Raw genomic sequence first — 18,545 nt, 5'->3', positions numbered from 1 at the left:
TCCCCAGCACTGCAAACAAATAAATACATAAATTACTATCAATCATCAGATCTTAGTTCATTTGTCTATCAGTTCCTTGTCTGTGAGACCCAATTATAGGCTGGTTAGTTAGCACAAGCCATTAATTCTTGATACTGCCATATGCACACCATTCAAGAAATCTTTAATATCTGTACCCTGCCAGGCAAAAGAAGAAAACCTCCTCACTTTGACTTTCTCTTATAAATTATGGTTCCTACCCTCCTCTCCCAGCTTTTCTCCTGCCACAGTTCTTCAGACCCTACTCCAGTTAGAATGAAAGCTTTCCCTTGAACAAGCACCATCTTGAATATGCTTCTGCCTGGAATATTGACAGCCCCTCCCAAACCTCTTCCCTCAATGCTTACCTGAAGCCACTATCTCTATGAAGCCTTTTCTGAGGTTTCTGTTTTCTTTAAACTATATAGCATTTTGTTTAGAACCACTTTGTGGGAATTATCTTGTATAATTCATGTTCATGCATTTTTCATATGCAAAATCTATGGTTCTCCGCTTTGTTCTTCCCTACACTGCCTAGTGCAATGCCTTCCACACAGAGAGCTCTCACATACAGTTGCCAACCTGAAGATGTGCTTTCCTGTGATATTTTTAATAGATTGGTCATCAGGCCAGAATTAGTTTCATAAGTCATTTTACTAAAAATGTGATTAATTTATGCATCAATGCCTCAGATTAATCAAGTAAACCTCTTCTATTTCCACTTGGTATTAAAAAAAAAAAAAAAAGACTGTCCTAATTTCAGGGGTTCTCTTATTAAAATGATCTGCATGAAAGGTCTATTCTAATACACCTGGTCCCTCAAACCACATAATAAGGCACAACTCTCCACCACTAACTTATGCCATCATAAAAACCAAAATTTATAAGAGCCACAAAATAAAAGGAATACTCCTTTGGCTCAGAGTAAAGTTGCTAGCAAACAGGAAAACTGTAATTCTGCATTGCATATAGTAACTAACGAACCGCAAACTAATAATAGAAAAGCAATTGAACTATGCTATGAGAATGCTCAAAAGCAACATATCTAGAAAACCTTTTCAGCATATGGAATTCTTGAGACTTCTCTTGACAATAGATAATGCTGTCAATAACTATACGAAATTAAAGTCTCTTCATCTTCAAGATGACTACTTTCTTGAATTTTGGATCAAAGAGCTTTTAAAAGTGCCTCCCCTATGCCACACCAGAACTGAAGCTAAGTCTTGTCTTCACATAGCAAATAATCTCAATAGTTTCCTCCACTTTAGTACATACTCTCTGCATTGCTTTTTTTTGCCCCTTTACCAGCTATTTCCATCAGCCACGATTAGGTTCGGATCACCTATATATGTATTAAAAAAACGGGTAGGTTAACGGAGATTTTTACAAGGTGAAGAAAAGTACCAAACTGATATGATAAAGGTGAGGGAAATTTTTCTTCTATTCCCTTTGAAAAAACACCAATCTAGCATGCTTGTCTTTCAAAGTCCACCTAAAATAAAATTGGAATAAACATTTGAAAATCAGTAGGCCTCTTGCAAAGGTGGCATTCAAAGAAGGGAAAGTTTAGTATCAGGTATTTCATACTATGTTCATAGAAGTAACTCTTAAAGATTAAAACATTTAATTTATATTCCAGAATGGAGTGCTGGTAAATTTTAAAAACTTAAATTATTGATCAAAAGATCTGTGCAATGACAAAGCTAAAAATATTCTAATAAGGGTGATTCACAGCAGTCACCTACCCCACCCAACAGTCACCCTGGCTAAGACTGGTCGGTCCAAAACCTGGAAAGCTTTCTTTGCTTACTCCACACCAGAAATGAATTCATTTCAATAAATTAGGGAAATGTCATTAAATACTGAAATTGACCAGGACATCTTGCTCTTTAGATGTGGCTGTACACTTTCCACATTTACACTCCCCCCACCACTCCGTTATTATTAGGAGAAAAGCTCAACAGATACTCTTACTGGGAAAATGAACTATCTGCTTAGATTTTCCATCACTAGGAAAACCTACTGGAGTCTTTATCGAAAAGATCCCGGGCCTTCGTTCGACTATCTCAAGTCCAACAGATGCCACAAGCAGTCTCCCAACCAAAGGTTAAAGATGATTTTCAGTCTGGTGCAAATCTACTCGGATGTTTCAAAGTTTTGGCAACCTCGCATCTGGGAAAAGACTTACCCTGGAAAAGCGGCTTCCTGGGTCGCCAGCACTGAAATAACCTATCAGGGTAGCCAGGGCTCACCTTCTGCAAGCCCGCGACAGCCGGTGCCCACGAAACCCTCCACCCAGAGCCCCACACAAAGGTGTCCCGGCTCCGGCCGCCCCTGCTCCCGCCGAGGCCGACTCACCAGGACCGTGGTGCAGATGGACCTCAGCTCCGACTCCACTTTCTCCCGATAGTCCTTAATCAGCTGCAACTTCTTGTCGGAGGTGTCGGTCTTCTGCTCGATGCTCGAGATGACCCTCCAGGCGGACCTGCGGCCCCCGACCACGTTCTTGTAGGCCACCGAGAGCAGGTTGCGCTCCTCGTTGGACAGCTCGGCGCCCTGCTCGGTCACGGCCTTCATGCAGGTGGCCATGTCGTCGTAGCGCTCGGCCTGCTCGGCCAGCTTGGCCTTCTGGATCAGCTCGGTCTTCTCCATGGCGCGGGGGCCGGGGCCGAGGGCGAGGCGAGCGAGGGCGAGCGCCGACCCGGATCGGGAGTCCTCCTCCTCGAGAGCTGCGAGGGGCGGGGCGGCGCCGGCGGGGACAAAAAGGAGGGAGGGGAGCGCGTCAGACAATGCGGCCCGCCGCCGCCGCCCGCTTTGTCTCCCGCACACGCGGCCCGCTTGAATTTCCCTCGCCCCCGCCCGCCCGCGCCCGGCGTCCGGGAGGCCGAGGGCCGCGCGGGAGGAGGCGGAGGACGGCGCGCGGGCCCGGCGCGAGCCGCGGCCGCCACCCCCGCCCGGCCGGCCCAAAATGGAAGCGGCCGTTGGCCCCGCACCTTCCCGCCGGGAGCGGACCCCGAGGCGAGCGGCGGCGACTGCCGGCCGCTCCCGAGTGCTACGCCCCCGCCCAGTCCTCAGGCCCTGTGCGGCCGGAGGACGCCCGGGGCCACCCCTAACGCTCACCTTCTCGTCTCCGCGGCCGCGATGCGAGTCCCACCACTTTGATCTGCTTTTGGCTTTAGCAGAGGACCCTCCCGTCTCAGCCTAGCTCGGAGCCGAGGCTCCGGCTACCGCCCAATGGCGTGCCGCGACTCCCCTGGAGTCCCGCCTCCAGCCCCGCCCCTAGCCAATGAGGACCGAGCGCGCGGAAGGGGGCGCCGGGGGCGGGGCGGGAGGGGAAGCGGAGGCTAGGAGGGTGGGTCGGCCTGGGCAAGTTCGGTTGGCCGGCAGGCTGCGGCTTCGGCCACGGGGTTTCCTCCAATTAGATCCAGGGTAAAAGGACGTCACTGTTGCCATGGCGATGCTGTTACCAACTCCCCTCATCCTCCCGCCACCCCGGCACTTCTGGGTGCGGCACGAGACCCAGAGGCGCGCAGGACCTCGGCGGAGGTCGCCGTATGCTGCTGTGGAGGCAACTGCAGATAGTGCACAGCAGCTCGATGGCTTCTGCAGCTGCGGCGCCGGTGGGCCCCGGCCGCGGCTGGACCCGGAGGGTGACATAATCGGCCGTTTTGTTGCACAAGCGCCTTTCTTTCCTCCACCTTTGTATACGTGACAATGGTTTGGAGCTCAATAGGCTAAAACCAGTCTTTAATGACGTTGTTGTTAGAGCTGCAAATTAGAAATAATCCCATCCCCATTAAAGAGGAATAAACCCTGGAGAAAGTGGCTTAAGTATGGCTTTTACATGAGAAGTTTTCAGACAGGTACCGGAAACCAGAAATTCCCTTGTAGAAAGGTAGATGCAAAAAGATCCAGGTAGGTTTCTGCGGCTGGCACTTGCCAGGTATTGTGATTTTCTATTAAATGGGAAATAACAATAAGCACAATTCGAAGGAAAACAACCACAACTATCCGTCCTCAAAAGTAATTTTTATATTTCTTTCTTACCTTTTGAGGTTGTGCATCTATCCATCGATCTATACATACATACATATGTGTGTGTGTGTGTGTTTTCACACGTCTTGCGAACCGTGCGTACACGGTTTTTGTTTTGGTTTGGGTTTCCACTGATACTGTTTTTGAGAGGACACTTGTGAAGCTAATACTCTCTCCCTGGATGTTGACTTGTGATTTTCTTTCTGAAGTGAGAATGCTCACCCCAGATGACTCCTATTCAGGGTCATCGCTAGCATTTTCCTTTCCTTTTAAGCCACTCCTTTCTCTTCTGGCACTTCCCCAGTCCCCCAACTCCCAAGTAAGGTGGCTATCCTGCTGGTCGTAGGATGAAATTTGCCATTTGGGCTCACGCTGCTATGATTTCCAATTCCAGCAGGTCCAAGGAAGAATGGATCATAGGAAGGCAATGAATGTGACTGACAAGAAAGAATTTGAATTCCAAGTGGAGAGGAACAGATCTGGAGACTTTCTAGAATGGAAGCTCTGAGAGTACAGACAGATGGGAGGGAAAGGTACAGACTTTCCAGAAATTCAGACTCCTTCCCAGCTGCCCCTCCCTGTCCACTTGTAAAGGTTGCTTTGTGCTTTGACGGACAGGAGAAGCCTGGTTGGAAAGGGCTGGAGTCTTAAGGCAGAAATGCCTTACTATGTTCCAGCATTCTAATGGAGGGCCTGCTGTTATTTCTGGAATCCTTGGGGCTGGGCTGTAGACACTTGAGCATTTATGGCCCTGTGGGCTGGGGTGGAGCTGGACACAGAGAAATCCCAATGGAAAGAATTTGCATGTGGAAGGTCAGATAAAATGAATTTCAAGATTCCCGAAATTAAAGACAGTCCCAGTCAAGGGGAGACACTAGTGGAGATGAATGGGGAGATTCTTAAGGAGGTTTTTAGGGGTTGAACCTCCGTGGCCAGTAATGAGGGGCTATCCAGAAGGGTCACGCACTAAATTTCTTCTCAGAAAGCCTGGGCTCTGCTGGCATTTTCCCAGGTGAAATTGGTCAAGATTTTTGCTTCTCTCTGTACCCATCAATACAATTTCTGCTTTCATTCAATCAAATAGTCATTGAACACCAATTTATATAAATTATGATCATCTGGAATCTTGGGTGAAAAGGCTTTGAAACAATGACATACTGTGAAATTGCATCTCTGAGGGCCCAAAGGACCCTCACCATATCTAAAGCCCTTTGTGCTTGAAAGAAGTCAGGTTAAAGAAAAATAAAGCTCTTGAATTCCCTGGACACAAAAAACTAACATTTATGAAGTAATCAATTACATGTGTCATGCACTATTTTAAGTCTTATCTCAAGGATTAATTCATTCAATCTACTTAATGCCAAAACAGAGTAGGTACTATTAAGATCACCATCTACATTTCACAGATAAGGAAAGTGAGGCACAGGATCGTCAAGAATCATACAGAGTCACACAACTAGTGAGTAGCAGACCTTGGTGTAATTGAACGCTTGAGATCTAGGTTCCAAATCCCATCCCTGAACTACCATTGTGTTTGCCTGATGGAGTCTCTTTCTAGGAGTTCTAGAAAGAATCAAACTAGATTCTGTCCTCTGGGATTTGCATCCTAATAAATATGAAGTGTGTTAAGCATCACACCCAACGAGTAGGAAGAACTCAGGAACAGACAGCTAAGGAAGAAAGTACTAAGAAGTTACTGCCTTATTTATTTGAAGTGTTTGTTATTTTTTCGAAAGTACCTGGTAAGAAGAAGCTACCAGACAAGGGGGAGCACATTAAACTTGGAGCTAGAGGATTCTAAATCCCAGGTTTTGTATTTATTGTGAATTGATCTTGGACACCCCAGTTGTCTCTGACAATTTCCTACCTGTAGCCTGTGAAAAGAATCACTAGCTCAAAGGGTCATTGTAGAGGGTGAATGAGCTATCATAAGAGAATGCCAAGTGCATAGCGAGTGTCCAGTCATAGTGAGTTTCCCCACCTGTCCTTCTGCTTGAGACTGAGGGAGATGCCCATCCTGCTGCTAGGAGTCTTCCAGTTTATAAAACGTTAGCGAAAGCTCATCTCTTGAATCATTGTTGTAATTAGCACAGTCAATGGTCTGCAGAAGGACTACAGGCAGTGTACGTTTCGGAATGGATGGGTCCTCCTGGTTGAATTTACTCATAAAATTCAGTGGTTTATTTGCTCAGCATCATCAGAGAGAAATTTCTTCCTCCTCTTCTATGTGGCAGCTCTTCACTGACAAACATTCTATGGGGCTTTTCACCCAAATTTCCCCGTATAATTACTAGCAGTGCCTCTGTGCAGTGGGCAGGCAGGGCTGCTTCCACTCCCCTCTCCCCTGGAGGTGCTGAAGCGGATCTCACAAGGTCAGAGACAAGTGGGGAAATGGAGAGAGCTGATCATATTCCCAGCTTTGTTCAGTGTGATGGTTCAGTTTTTGTGTCATCTTGGCTGTGACGTGGTACCTGACAGGAGGTCAGACATCTTTCTGGATGTTTCTCTGAAGGTATTTTTGAATGAGATTGACATTGAAATCAATGGATTTTGAGTAAGCAGATGGACCTCCCTAAAGTGGGTGGGCCTCATCCAATCAATTAAAGGCCTGAATAGAACAAAAAGACCAGCCTTCTTTGAGGAAGAAGGAATGCTCCCGCAGACTGCTTCAGTCTTCATTCCTAGCATGGGCTCTCCCTGGTTCTATAGCCCATGACCTTCAGACTCCAACTAGAACATGGCTTTCCTGGATCTCCATCCTGTTGGCCCAGATTTTGGATTTGGGCTTGGAATTGCCAACCCCCATAACTGCCTGTAAGACACACACACACACACACACACACACACACACACACGTTCTACTGATTCCATATCTCTGGAAAACCCTGATATAACTGATGTTTTTCACTAACAAATGATATGGGTGACTTTTCGTAGTTTTAAATGAACAGACACTATCAGTCTCTCTTCTCCCTGCCCAGACCACGTGCTTTTTGAGGTCAAGAGTTTTCTTTTTTGGGTGCTGGGGATCAAACCCAGGGCCTTGTGCTTACAAGGCAAGCACTCTACCGACTGAGCTATCTCCCAAGCAGGGTTTTCTTTTCTGATCTCTTCTTGCTGGCCTGTCTTTCCTGAGCCCTCTCAAAGGCTCCATAAAGTTAGCACTACCCCATGGTATGACTGGCCCAGCCAAAGCTCAAAGAGGTTAAATGAACTACCCGACTGGTAAACTTTAGAGTTGAGATTCAGAAACAGGCCTGATTACAGTGTTCTGCTATGACAAGCAGGACTCTGACTGCAGAAGGACAGGCGCTCCAGTGTTTGCTGGCCTGGGAACAATGTTTAGTTATCTGAGGCCAGTGGGCGGCTAAGTATATATCTACGGGTGAGTCAGCAGCTGATTTTATTTTCATATAGAAACTGTTTTCATGCTGAACGTATCTGCAGCTAGAGAGGGCCTCCTTGTCCCTTGCCTGTTCCCTTTGACTGTTTACATGTTTCTCTCCATCCTCACCCACCTTCCCCCAGCGGACTGTGTCCTTCCAGTAGGCAAAATTACCTCTCATCTCCACCTCCCTGGTCACTCACTGGCATTCAGCAAAGGTTTGTTCTGAGAGTGAGTCCAGACTATCCAGGGTGGCATGTCCACTTATTACAGCACAACCACATCCAAAGTCACCAGGATGCTGCTGCGGTGAAGCACCAGATAGAGTAAACACAGGATTGTGCCTCCTCTGGAAACACACCGAGGACCTTGACACTGGCACAGAAGATCCCAGAGGCAGCATCTGAAAGTGTCATGAAGTTCATGCGGGGGTGCTCACACGTGGTAGACTTGAGCACTCCTCAACCCCAACTCAGACTCCATTTCCCATTAATCCATTCAACAGAATACACAAGGATCTACCTTATGCTAAATGCTGTCCCCGGGGCTGGGTTTCCATAATGATTAGGACTGTCTGTGCCTAGGAGGAACTTGGCAGAGAGACAGAACGGGGCACCTAACCCAGAGGTCAGGGAAGGGCAAGCAAGGCTGTCCTTTGCAAGTCTGTGACACTCAGTTACCTGGTGTGCAGCCCACGGCAGTCCAGCAGTGGCTCCTCGGAAGCTACGAGGAGCACTCTGAAATCCACTCCACCTCATTGGCAGATGATACCAAGCAGAGGAAGAGCTGGGGCCTTGGGGCCAACCTAGGCCTTTTCCACGGGCTGACCTAGGATCCAGACACTTCGATGGCCTGTGTAAGGCAGTCAGTTGACAGGATGGTGGCAACAAACCTACAAAGAGCTAATGAAGAAACCCAGGAGGACAGGGTCAGTTAGTATAGGAACACATGGCCCATATGTCTCAGGCAGGGCCTAGGTAATATGCTTTCTTTTTAATTTGTAAAAGTTTAAAACAGTTCAAATCAGTTTCAGTTCATTTTGGTTCCTCCACTGCCAAATTTGGGGGGAATCGCCTCAGTTTCCCTGCCTTTCCCTTGGTGATGACCAAGGCTTAAATGTATCTGCTATATCAAACTCAAAACATCCCGTTATCCTTATTTTTCTTGATCTTGACGGATCCAGCGTCCTTTTGCCTGGCTGTGAGCATAAAGTCCTTAATTTCCTCAATTTTGCAAAGCATGGTGGGGACGTGCATAGGGAGAAGGCGAGGACAGACACAGCAAAAGGCAAGAAAGATGTATTTTTTAATGTCCTGAGTGCTGGGATTTTTTTTTTTTTAAGTTTTGGCATATAAAGCAATAAACCTTCAACCATCTTCCAAATTATGACTCATCTCCAGACAATTCAGGATAGTCGAATGGATGAATGAATACAAAACAGCTAGAGAACAATACACACAGGAATTGATTGTGTGCTTCTCACAATAAGTGCTATGGGAGATGAGAGAAGGGAGACTGGAGTGTGGGCTGGAACCACTGCAGACATTTCAGGCGTCAGAAGACTGCAGAGCGAAGGGGACCTCTGTAGGAAGACAGGAGTGCCGCAGAGTTGGCAGGAGTCTGCATGTGCATCCTTCTTGCTGCCCTAGCAGCACCTGTGGAAGGGGAGGAAGCCACAGTGCTCTTCCTTGTGCTGGAGTGGAGTTTGACCCTATCCAAAAATGTGACTCTGGGTGAAATGCGGAAATGCAGACCACCCAGGGAATGAGGCACCCAGGGCCAGGGGAGGAACCTCTTCTGCCTCTTTGCCTCCTCCACCTTCAGCCACCAAGGGTCGAGCATGTTAGCATGAGCAGATGCTGGTTGCACTGCCCCCCAGTTCCTGGAGCAGGGAAGACCTTGTTAAACTCCACATTGCTTTGCTGGAAGCCCTTCCCTGTTGTTCAGCCGTAGCCCAGGGTTTTGCAGACTCAGGAACCAGATGACTGGGGTGCACCCCTTGCTAGTTAGAGGTGTGATCTTGGGCAGGTTAGCTGATTGCTCTATGCCTCAGTTTTCCCATTTGTAAGCTGGGGATGGTCTCAGTAGTGGGACCTCCCCCTGGGTTGTTCTGAAAGTTCAATGAGGCGAGGTTGGTCAACCCTCTCACCTCACTCAACTCCTCTTTTCCTCCTGCGCTTTGGTCTCTGTGGGACTTGTTCCTGTGGTGCCCTCTTTCCTCACATCTTCACCTGGCTACCTGCTCATCTCTCATGTCTCAGTAGAAATGAGACTCCTTGGGATTTCCATGATCTCTTTGTCCCTCCCAGCTACATGACCACCCTGTCCTGCATTCCCTAAGTAGGTGGTCACTTGACATCACTTCTCCTGGTCCACTTGCCCACTGGCACAAGGAACTATAGGGTGAGTTATCTATCTACACGATTTGTCGGCATGTCGCCCCTGTGCCTAGCACAGTGCTTAGTGGGGATCCTGGATGCCAGGAAAGGGATGACCCAATGGAAGGATTAACAAAGCCTGGAAGGAGTGGTGGACCAGCTCAGAGTGCCCACAGGACAGGGTGAGCTGAGCTGCTGCTCAGATGACTCGGCTCTGGCTGGGGTCCAGCGCACAGCTGGAGGCACCCGTGACTCTAGCAGGGAGGGGCCGGAAGATGCAGGCAGCCCCTAAGCTCCCTCCTTCCCCTTAGTCACATTCAACTTGAAAAACAAACTCCCCAACTGCCCCATGAGGTCTGGCAATAAGAAAGCTCAGTGAAGAAGCCTGTTGCAGAGGAAAGCATCCTTTTGATTGTGACTAGTCCCCCTGATTTATTTGGATAATTTCTGAATTTCCTTTAACCAGAGTAAGCGCAGGTTAGACATTTGGGGGCCCTGTACATGCAAACAAAATACAACTTGTTCCATCAAAAGCTGCCCCTGAAAGAAAGGAGATGTCTCCACCCCGCTCAGTTATTAATATGCCACGGGCCGCTCTCCCTGCCTGGGGTCAGAGATTGCTATAATCAATGCTAATGAGCAAATGATCACCAGCCACTCTCCCTACTCCTGGTTCTGAAACTCAGAGATGCTGTCGCCAGACTGATGAGACCAGTGTCACTTTGAAGGATCATACAGCAGGCGAATTGCTGGAATGTGTTCAAACAGAATCCAGCATCAGCAGCTGCTATAACTGTCACACAAACTTGCTGAAATAAAGGGAAAAGGCAGCACACTTGTCCCTTCTTGAGCCAATAGATTTAGTACAGGAGACCAGGTGAGAGAGGTTAAGGAGAAAAAAAGACAGAAAGTCAGTGAAATGAGAACTCAGCTCACCATGCCAAGGCACCGGAAGTGGTACCTGTTACACAGGCAGCCCTTCAAGGGCTGGGGATCAGGGGGTGGTGTGGCAGCTCGGCCTGGGGTCTGGCACTCTCAGAGACCTGGCCAGCTGAGATGAGGCCATCACCCCACTGAAGTACATTGGCTGGAGTTTTAAAAACATGACAGAGCACCTGAGGTACTCACAAAATGCATCCTTCAGGTAGACCAGGGACCCAGCTTGGTCTACATTAGTTACTCCATGAGAATCTTGAGAGCTGTGGGTGTAGCTCCACAGTAGAGTTCTTGCCTAGCACTGGCAAAGTCCTGGGTTCCATCATCCTTAGCACTGAAAAAAAAAAAAAAAGAATCTTCAGTTTGCAAGTAACAAAAATTACTCTACTTAAATATAAGAGGGTTACTTCTTACTGATGTGAGGAAGGCTGATGAACTACATCCATAGAACGAGAGAGAATGAACAGATCTCAGTGGTGTTTACCTAGAATTGTGATCAAAATCACCCATGACCTTGCCCAGAGAGATCCCTATTGCTTCTGCCACTGGACTGCTGACATTAGACCATGCTGCCTGCGTCCATGGGTACCAGGCACAGCACCCTTGACCTACCCTAAGCTCCATCCTCATTGAGACCCATGACACTGGCCTTGTTACCACCCCTAGGAGGAATTCTGTACAATCGCTGCTTCTTGGGGTCACTCACTCTAGATTCAGAATCCTGGTGTGATATCTGGCCACACCTGAATCATTGGCCATACATAGTTCCAAGATAGGCTGGGAAAGGAAGTTATAGAATGTACATCTTCCAAAGAAGAACTGGGTTCTGTCTCCCATGAATGTGCAGAAAGTGGGGATTTCTCTAACAAAGGAAGGGGCTCCCAGAGGCAGGGCCCCCCCAAAATAGCACATGTGCCCTGCAATTTTATACTTGGGTTTCCCGTTCTGCCCAGCAACAAAAGCAAAAACTTGTGGAGGGTGGGCCAAGTAGGAGCCTAGGAAAACTAGCCCGGGTCCCCTTTTTCTCTCTGGAAAAAGTGGGGAGAGCTTCGTCATCATTAATCCCCCACCTTTAGACCTTTTGCCAGCTTGGACTTGGCTCCTCCGAAACCTTCGAACATCTCCCCGTTGAAGATGCTCCTCCACCTGCGGATCACATTCCATTTGGAAATGAACTCCATCACTTAGGTTGGTCTTGTCAAGCTGGGATGAAGACAAAATCTTATTCATTAAATAGTTAACTTTTACTGAGCATCTGCTAGGCCTTGGGGACAAAGGGGACAAAGACATGACCCATATCTCAAGAAGGTCACACCCAGTGCCAGATGTGTGCAGGTGTGAGGTTTTGCAGAGGGGAGTGATGTGGTTTAAGTGGGTTTTTACATTAAGATGTTCTTAACCATTGAAAGGAGAGGAAGATGTATCCAGAGAGAAGCAACAGCAAAAACAGGTGAGAATTTGTCAGGAATCATGTGTGTTGGACTCAGAGAGGTCAGGATGTGGTGCGTGTGTGGGAGGGAGGGCAGTGGGAGACAGGTTGCTAATGAAGGTTGGGATAACATTCTGAGGCTCCTTGACTTGCTCCCTGAGGATGGATGCTGTATTCTGAAAATATTAGAAATCATTGAATTCTGCTGATCAATTGATTAATGGATTGCCATGCTGGGAATGGAACTCAGGGTCTCATGCACGCTAGGTGAACTCTTTACAACTGAGCTATTTCCCTAGCTCCTTTTTATTTTTTATTGTGGTCAATTTATATAATTTACCATTTTGACCATGTTTAAGTGTGCAGTTCAGTGGTATTAAGCCCACATACATTGTGCCTGTCACCCCCAACCACCACCAGAACTTTTTCATTGTCCTAAACTGGCTTTTATTTCTCTCCCCTTTAAACACTATCTCTTCCTTCCCCCATCCCCCCTCTGGGTGGTGACGGCCACCTTCTGTCTCTATGATTAAATATTTTTAATGCAAGAGAGCAACTCCATGGCATTTTTAAAGAAGGCTCCTCTGGCTACATTGGGAAGGCTAGATTGGAGGTCCTGGGATCAGAAGTGAGTGCAGAAGACTCCTGGAGAGTGAGGAGGCTGTGGAGGCGAGGTGACAGTGGCAGATGGGAAGGGTAAGGGTGAGAGGTATTTCAGAGATGTCGACTGAATCTAGGAGTCGGGGCACCCATGATTACTCCAAGACATCTTTATTTAATTTCTGCTGTATTGACCCCCACACCATTTCTTGTGTGAAGAAGAGAGAAGATAATGGTCATATAAACTTGATTTTTAAATAATCTTCTAACTCTATCTGTTCACAAATATTTCAAAATTATAGGATATTTAGATAGTGAAGTACATCCTCACGTCGTTACTATAAGATGTCAAGAGGACTTTGGGCAAATTTGATCATCATGTGCTTTGATCAATTTTATAAAAGAGAAGTAATTTACAAGAGTAATTCATGGTCATTCATGTGCAGCAGCAATTTAGAACAGTTTCTGTGCTACGTAAAGATATTCAGCCAGGCACGGTGGCATGTGCCTGTAATCCCGGTGACTAGGGGAGCTAAGGCAGGAGGACTGCAAGTTTGAGGCCAGCCTTAGCAATTTAACAAGGATCTAAGCACCTTAGTAAGACCCTGTTTCAAAATAAAAAGTAAAAAGGGCTGGGGATGTGGCTCAGTGGTTAAGTACCCTGGGTTAAATCGTCCCCAGTACCAAAAAAAAAAAAAAAAAAAAAAAAAAAAAAAATCCAAACCTTTCATTCAAAAGAAAATTGACTATACCTAGGCTCTGGAGTGAATCTCAGAAGACTGGATGCCAGTCCAGGTCTGCCATTCACTAGCTGTGGGACGCTAGGCCAGTCTCAACCTCTCTGCATCTGTTTCTTCTTTGCAAAGTGGTTGTTATGAGGATTAAATGAGATGACTTGTGTAAAGTTAACCCTTGGTAAGTGCTTAGTTCACACTGACTCTTGTTGCTGTTGTTGTGGCAACAGTGACTATCATCGTTACAGTCCTTCTTTGGTATCCAGGGGGCACTGGTTTCAGGACCCCTCAAGGACACCAAAATCCTCAGGTGCTCAAGTTCCTTACGTTAAATGGTGAAGTATTTCCTTGGACACTGCACTCCCTCGGAGATTCCTGACACTAAGTCATCTCCAGAGTACCCAAGACAAGTTAAACACTGTATAAAAGGTTGTTACATTGTTTAAGGAATGACAGGAGAAAAAGGTCCGTACGTGCTCAGTACCAATGCACGCCGTCTTTAAAGTTCTCCACTGGCGTTGGTTGAATGCAAGCCGGAGCAGTGGATAGAGCGCTGACTGCAGGAGGGGGCTGGTCCAGCCCTGCGCCTTAGGCTCTGCAGTTGTTCTCCAGAGGGAGACGGAGTTATCCATTCCTGGTTGTTCAGAAGCAGGTGCCCACACTCTCTGCAGGGTTCCCCCATCCCTGAAGACTCTGCCTCAGCTTTTCTGCAATGCCTTATTCCTGCAAGCCTCATCTCTTCCCTTCTCACCTGCTCTGCTCCCAATCTCCCTGCCCCGCCCAGTCTTCCTAGGCAGCCGAGCTGTTTCTTTTCCTACCCCCACGATTCCCACATCTCCTGCTAGGCTTGGGGCACAGACGGAGGAGATGGGACCAAGCCCTCTTTTTCTCCTCTCTAGGACCACACGCCTCTTCTCTGCAGCTTCCCTCTATTCACCAAGCAATTCTATAAACGATGTCACGTCACCCCCAGAAGTCCCAAACCCCTATTCCATTGTGTGACTCAGGAAGCTTTTATTAGTTAATTAATTTTTGCAGTTCTGGGAATTAAAGCCAGGACTTCATGTACTTAAGGCAGGTGCTCTACCAGTGAGCTACGTCTTCAGCCTTAGCTCACCCACACGGCATAAATGTCAATCATCTGGCCCTTCTTCAAGTCTTGCGTTTTGTGGGATTCCTGTATGTATGCATGCAATTAAATATGATTTTTCTCTTGTTAATCTGTCTTATGTCAACTTAATTTGTAGCTCAGTCAGAAAACTAGAAGAGCAGAGGGAAGTCATTCCCCTGCCCCTACAGACTTTTTCAAGTCATTTGCTTTGTAGGCAAAATTCACTGGGCTGGGCATATACCCAATTGACTGATGGACTACAGTCAAATATTTGTCGATGGAAAAACCTTTAAGGTGCTTTTAAAAAATTACTCACTGACATTAAGCATCATCTACTCTGAAGGTACTTTTGTTGTAAGGCTTGAAGTTTTAAATGACCTCATATAGATTACTGTTCAGGTCCTTACATCTTTCAGTGCTATTGAAAAGTAATTTATCATTTATCAGGTGCCATGGGGGTTCCCCAACTTGAGGGTAGGGATTGTGTTTGTGTCTCTGCCTCGATAGAGTGTTGAGCACATAGTAGTTATTCTCTAAATACTACTTTCTGGAATCTTTTGTAGCAAAAGTGATCCACTGTAGATCATTAATCTCAGAAACCCCAACTTGGTCACTGCCACATCTGATTCCTTGATTTGAGCATGTGGGACATTGCCAGGGATGCCTGCGGATAAGCCTCGTGTTCCCTGTGTCTTTCTTGAGTCCAGTGTGGCCAATTGCTGCTGGAGAGGACCACGTCCAGCAGGCACCAAAGGGACAGGCACTTGACCAGAGTCTCTTCTCACACATGCCCTTCACTTTGTGACCATGGTTCCTAGTTTCTGATGACAGCAAGTATTTTTCTGGGTTTCCGAGTGCCAAATTCTTGGCCTCTGACAGCATTTGTGGAAAAGTTCAGGCAGGAAAACCATTACACAGTCCCAGGTTCTGTGAAGGTGAGTTTCATCACTGGCCAGGATTTTGAATAGAGTCCTGTTCATTAACAAGGAAGCATATTTCTGACCAACCAAAGTTCCTTCCAGTTCTGAGTCTGTTCAGTCTCACTTGAATTCTGCTTCACTCAGAAGGGTCTGCACTGTCTCCTATTGGAAAGAGCTTTCTAGGGCATCTATTCCAGCCCTCAGGTGGCTGTGTGTGTTGGCAACAGGTGGATACGCCTGCTCCCACAAGTAAATAGTGGGAACCTCAGCCTCACAAATGCCCCGCCCCTGTTGCTCCAGATCCTTCCCAGGAATGCTGAAGACTCGCCACACCCTGATCCGGCCACAAAAGGAGGTGGGAGTTCAGCTCTGCTGCTGCTCTGACCCTGCCACTTGGAGGGTGAAGCATTTTGACTGTCACTCCTGGGCAGTGGGCTGTGGGTCTGATGCACTGAAACCCTGCTGTGATTGGTGCAGGGACAGCGGTGAGGGACTGTCACTTAGGGAGGATGAGCTGGCCTACTGCCGCTGGCTGATCCTAGGATTTGACAGCAAGAGGTTGAGGAACTCAGGGTGGCTTTTGAGTGGTGAGATGAGACCAGCAGCTCTACTTGTGAGAGAACCGGGAGGTGGTGGCAGACATAACTCGAGAGCTCTAGAGAGAGAAGAGGAGGTCACTCCCAGGCTTAAACTCCTCTGCTGGCTCCCCTCACCCCAGGATTTACTCAAAGCCCTTGCCCACCTCTCCCTTCCCTTCTGGGGGTCCTCCTACTCTCTTCCTGGGATGTCCTACCTGCTTTGTTACTGACGAGGATCCACTCATTCTTTAAGAAGAAGGTGTGTGTGTGTGTGTGTGTGTGTGTGTGTGTGTATACACTTTTTTTCTTTTTCCACTGGGGATTGAACCCAGGTTCACTTTACCACTGAGCTACAAGCCCTTTTTATTTACTTTTTTTTTTTTTTTTTTTTTTTTTTTTGAGACAAGTTCTTGTTAGGTTTTTAGGACTTGGCTAAATTGCTGAGACTGTCCTCAAACTTGCAATCCTCCTGCCTCAGCCTCCTGCATTGCTAGGATTTGTGCACTTGTGCACTTGTGTACTGGTGAGCCTGTGTTTGACCTGCCTCCCATGTAACCATGGTTTCCCTTCCGTGCTGCCTCCCGCTGGCCCATGAACTCTCCCCAGGCTGGACCTGTGATGTTTGTGTCTGCATCCCAGGCTCCTAACCAAGTGGCCGACACCCCAGGATAAGTTGTCCCCATAAATGTTTGCTTAAAGGAGAAAGAGCTAGAGGGAAAGAGAGGGTTTAGTGAAACAAAACCCCATTCCGCAGTCCTCCGAAGCTGGCTCTTAAATACACTGTGGCAGCAATGGAGGAAGGAGTGGAAGTTTGGGCACAGTGGGGTTTGACAGGTGGTCTCAGCCTTCTGAGAGGAGGGCTCCTTATCAGTCCCACCATCAACCAGTCCCCAAAGCCTCAACTCAAGTTCAGGTGCAAGGAGGAGACAAGTCAGGGAGAGTTTGGGGAGGGAATCGCCCAGATGCAGGGAAGCTTGATCCTTCAGGGTACCAACCTCAGAGTTTAAGGAAAGAGAAAGGAACCTCCCCAGGAATGGTATCCAGCACCTCCTCGGAGAAAGAAGGTGCCATAGGGTATGTCAGAACTGGACCCACTTTCCTGAGCACTAACCCAGGCTGGGGTCACAGAGAGGAACAAGGATCCCCTGACCTTGGGAAGTTCCTAGGTCAGTAGGATCAGGATTAAATCTATCACAGTACAATTCAGCACATACAGGAGGAAAAGTTTGTCTGCAGTGCTGAGGTAGCCACCAAAGGAAGGGATTAATGCAGCCTGGGGACAGACACAGTTAAGAGGAAGGGAGGACAGAAGAACTTACTGAGGAAATGGCACCTAACTTGGGCTTTAAAGAATGAGTGTGTTAGGCAAGCCAGTGCAGGTGGAGGGGAACCACACATGCAAAGACTAGAGTCATCAGGAAGGATGATGATAGTGGTGCAAGTCCTAGGCAGGGAGATGGCCCAGGGAAGGCAGGAGTGAGAATACGAAAAGATGGTAAATGGGCAAATTCTAGAAAGCTACAATTTAATTGTTATATTCATTCTATTCACATTTATTGAACTCTAAATGTGAAACACTTTTCCTCTCATCTTCTCAGCAATCCTTGTTTGCTAATGGCCCATGTCAGACACCAGTCTGGACCCATTAGAAGAGGAAACTGAAGCTCAGACTAGTCCAATGGGTACCCGAGAGGCCCCAATTAGTTAGCAGTGGAACCAAGAGTTGAAATCAGATCTCCATATTTCCCAGTCCTGGGTCCGTCCCAGTTCTCTCACTGTGTGCAAAGCAAGCCCATTGGAGCAGAGACTGTTTCAAACTTAGATAGAACCAAGGTGGGCCATGAGATGACATTTGTCAGTACAAAGATTCCAGAATTCTCATGATGTTCAGAAAACCAGTGGAATCCACGACTGTTGAGCAGGCTTCCATTGTACAGGCATAAGCAGAATTCTCAGTTTGAAAAAAAAAAGTGCTTGTAAGCACCCAGTCGTCCTTCCCGTGGAAGCCCACTCTTGAGGTTGGCCTGGCACTTGCTCAATAGTGTCCAGTTTGCAAACAATCTACCTGCAGGGTATTGATCCCTCTCGGTTCTCTCACTGATGTTACTGTCATTGAGTGAATCGTTTCAGTACCCCCCCCCCAGTTCTTTTTCAAAGTCACCCTCTGATGCCATTGATTCCATCAGCATTCTTTGCAGGCTGCAGCCTTATTGGTTTGCAGAGACAGCAAATATTGGGAGATTAGAAATTGTGTGTTCCTGGCTTTCCTGGAAAGTGCTGGGTCCTGTGACCAGGTGGGGTTTGCAGAGACAGAAGTGAGGGGTAGAAGAGACTGATGTCTGTGCAGAGACCATGAGACGTCCTCCCCTGGGCAAGGGGTCCCCAGTGTGCAGCTTCAGGGCAATATTGTGCTGGCATCTC

At 47.5% G+C, this 18,545-nt stretch overlaps 2 protein-coding genes across 2 annotated transcripts in view; both read right to left on the bottom strand.

The window, feature by feature from the left end:
- Ywhaq (tyrosine 3-monooxygenase/tryptophan 5-monooxygenase activation protein theta) overlaps positions 1 to 3,275 on the bottom strand; it is a 42,446-nt gene extending 39,171 nt beyond the window's left edge. Inside the window, exons 1-2 of the mRNA XM_047523258.1 lie at positions 3,139 to 3,275; positions 2,377 to 2,747 (exon numbers count right to left, since the gene is read on the bottom strand). Coding sequence (XP_047379214.1) covers positions 2,377 to 2,670 — 294 coding nt within the window. The 5' untranslated portion in view covers positions 2,671 to 2,747; positions 3,139 to 3,275. The remainder of the gene's footprint in view (positions 1 to 2,376; positions 2,748 to 3,138) is intronic.
- A 5,197-nt stretch (positions 3,276 to 8,472) lies between these two features.
- Positions 8,473 to 8,679, bottom strand: LOC124963749 (60S ribosomal protein L38-like). Its single transcript, XM_047523626.1, is given in 1 exon segment — positions 8,473 to 8,679. A coding segment is annotated over 1 exon segment (207 nt).
- Positions 8,680 to 18,545: the final 9,866 nt, after the last annotated feature.

This window comes from Sciurus carolinensis, chromosome 13, assembly GCF_902686445.1.
Source record: "Sciurus carolinensis chromosome 13, mSciCar1.2, whole genome shotgun sequence".
Taxonomy (NCBI): Eukaryota; Metazoa; Chordata; class Mammalia; order Rodentia; family Sciuridae; genus Sciurus; species Sciurus carolinensis.
This window is presented reverse-complemented; position numbering and strand designations above follow the sequence as displayed.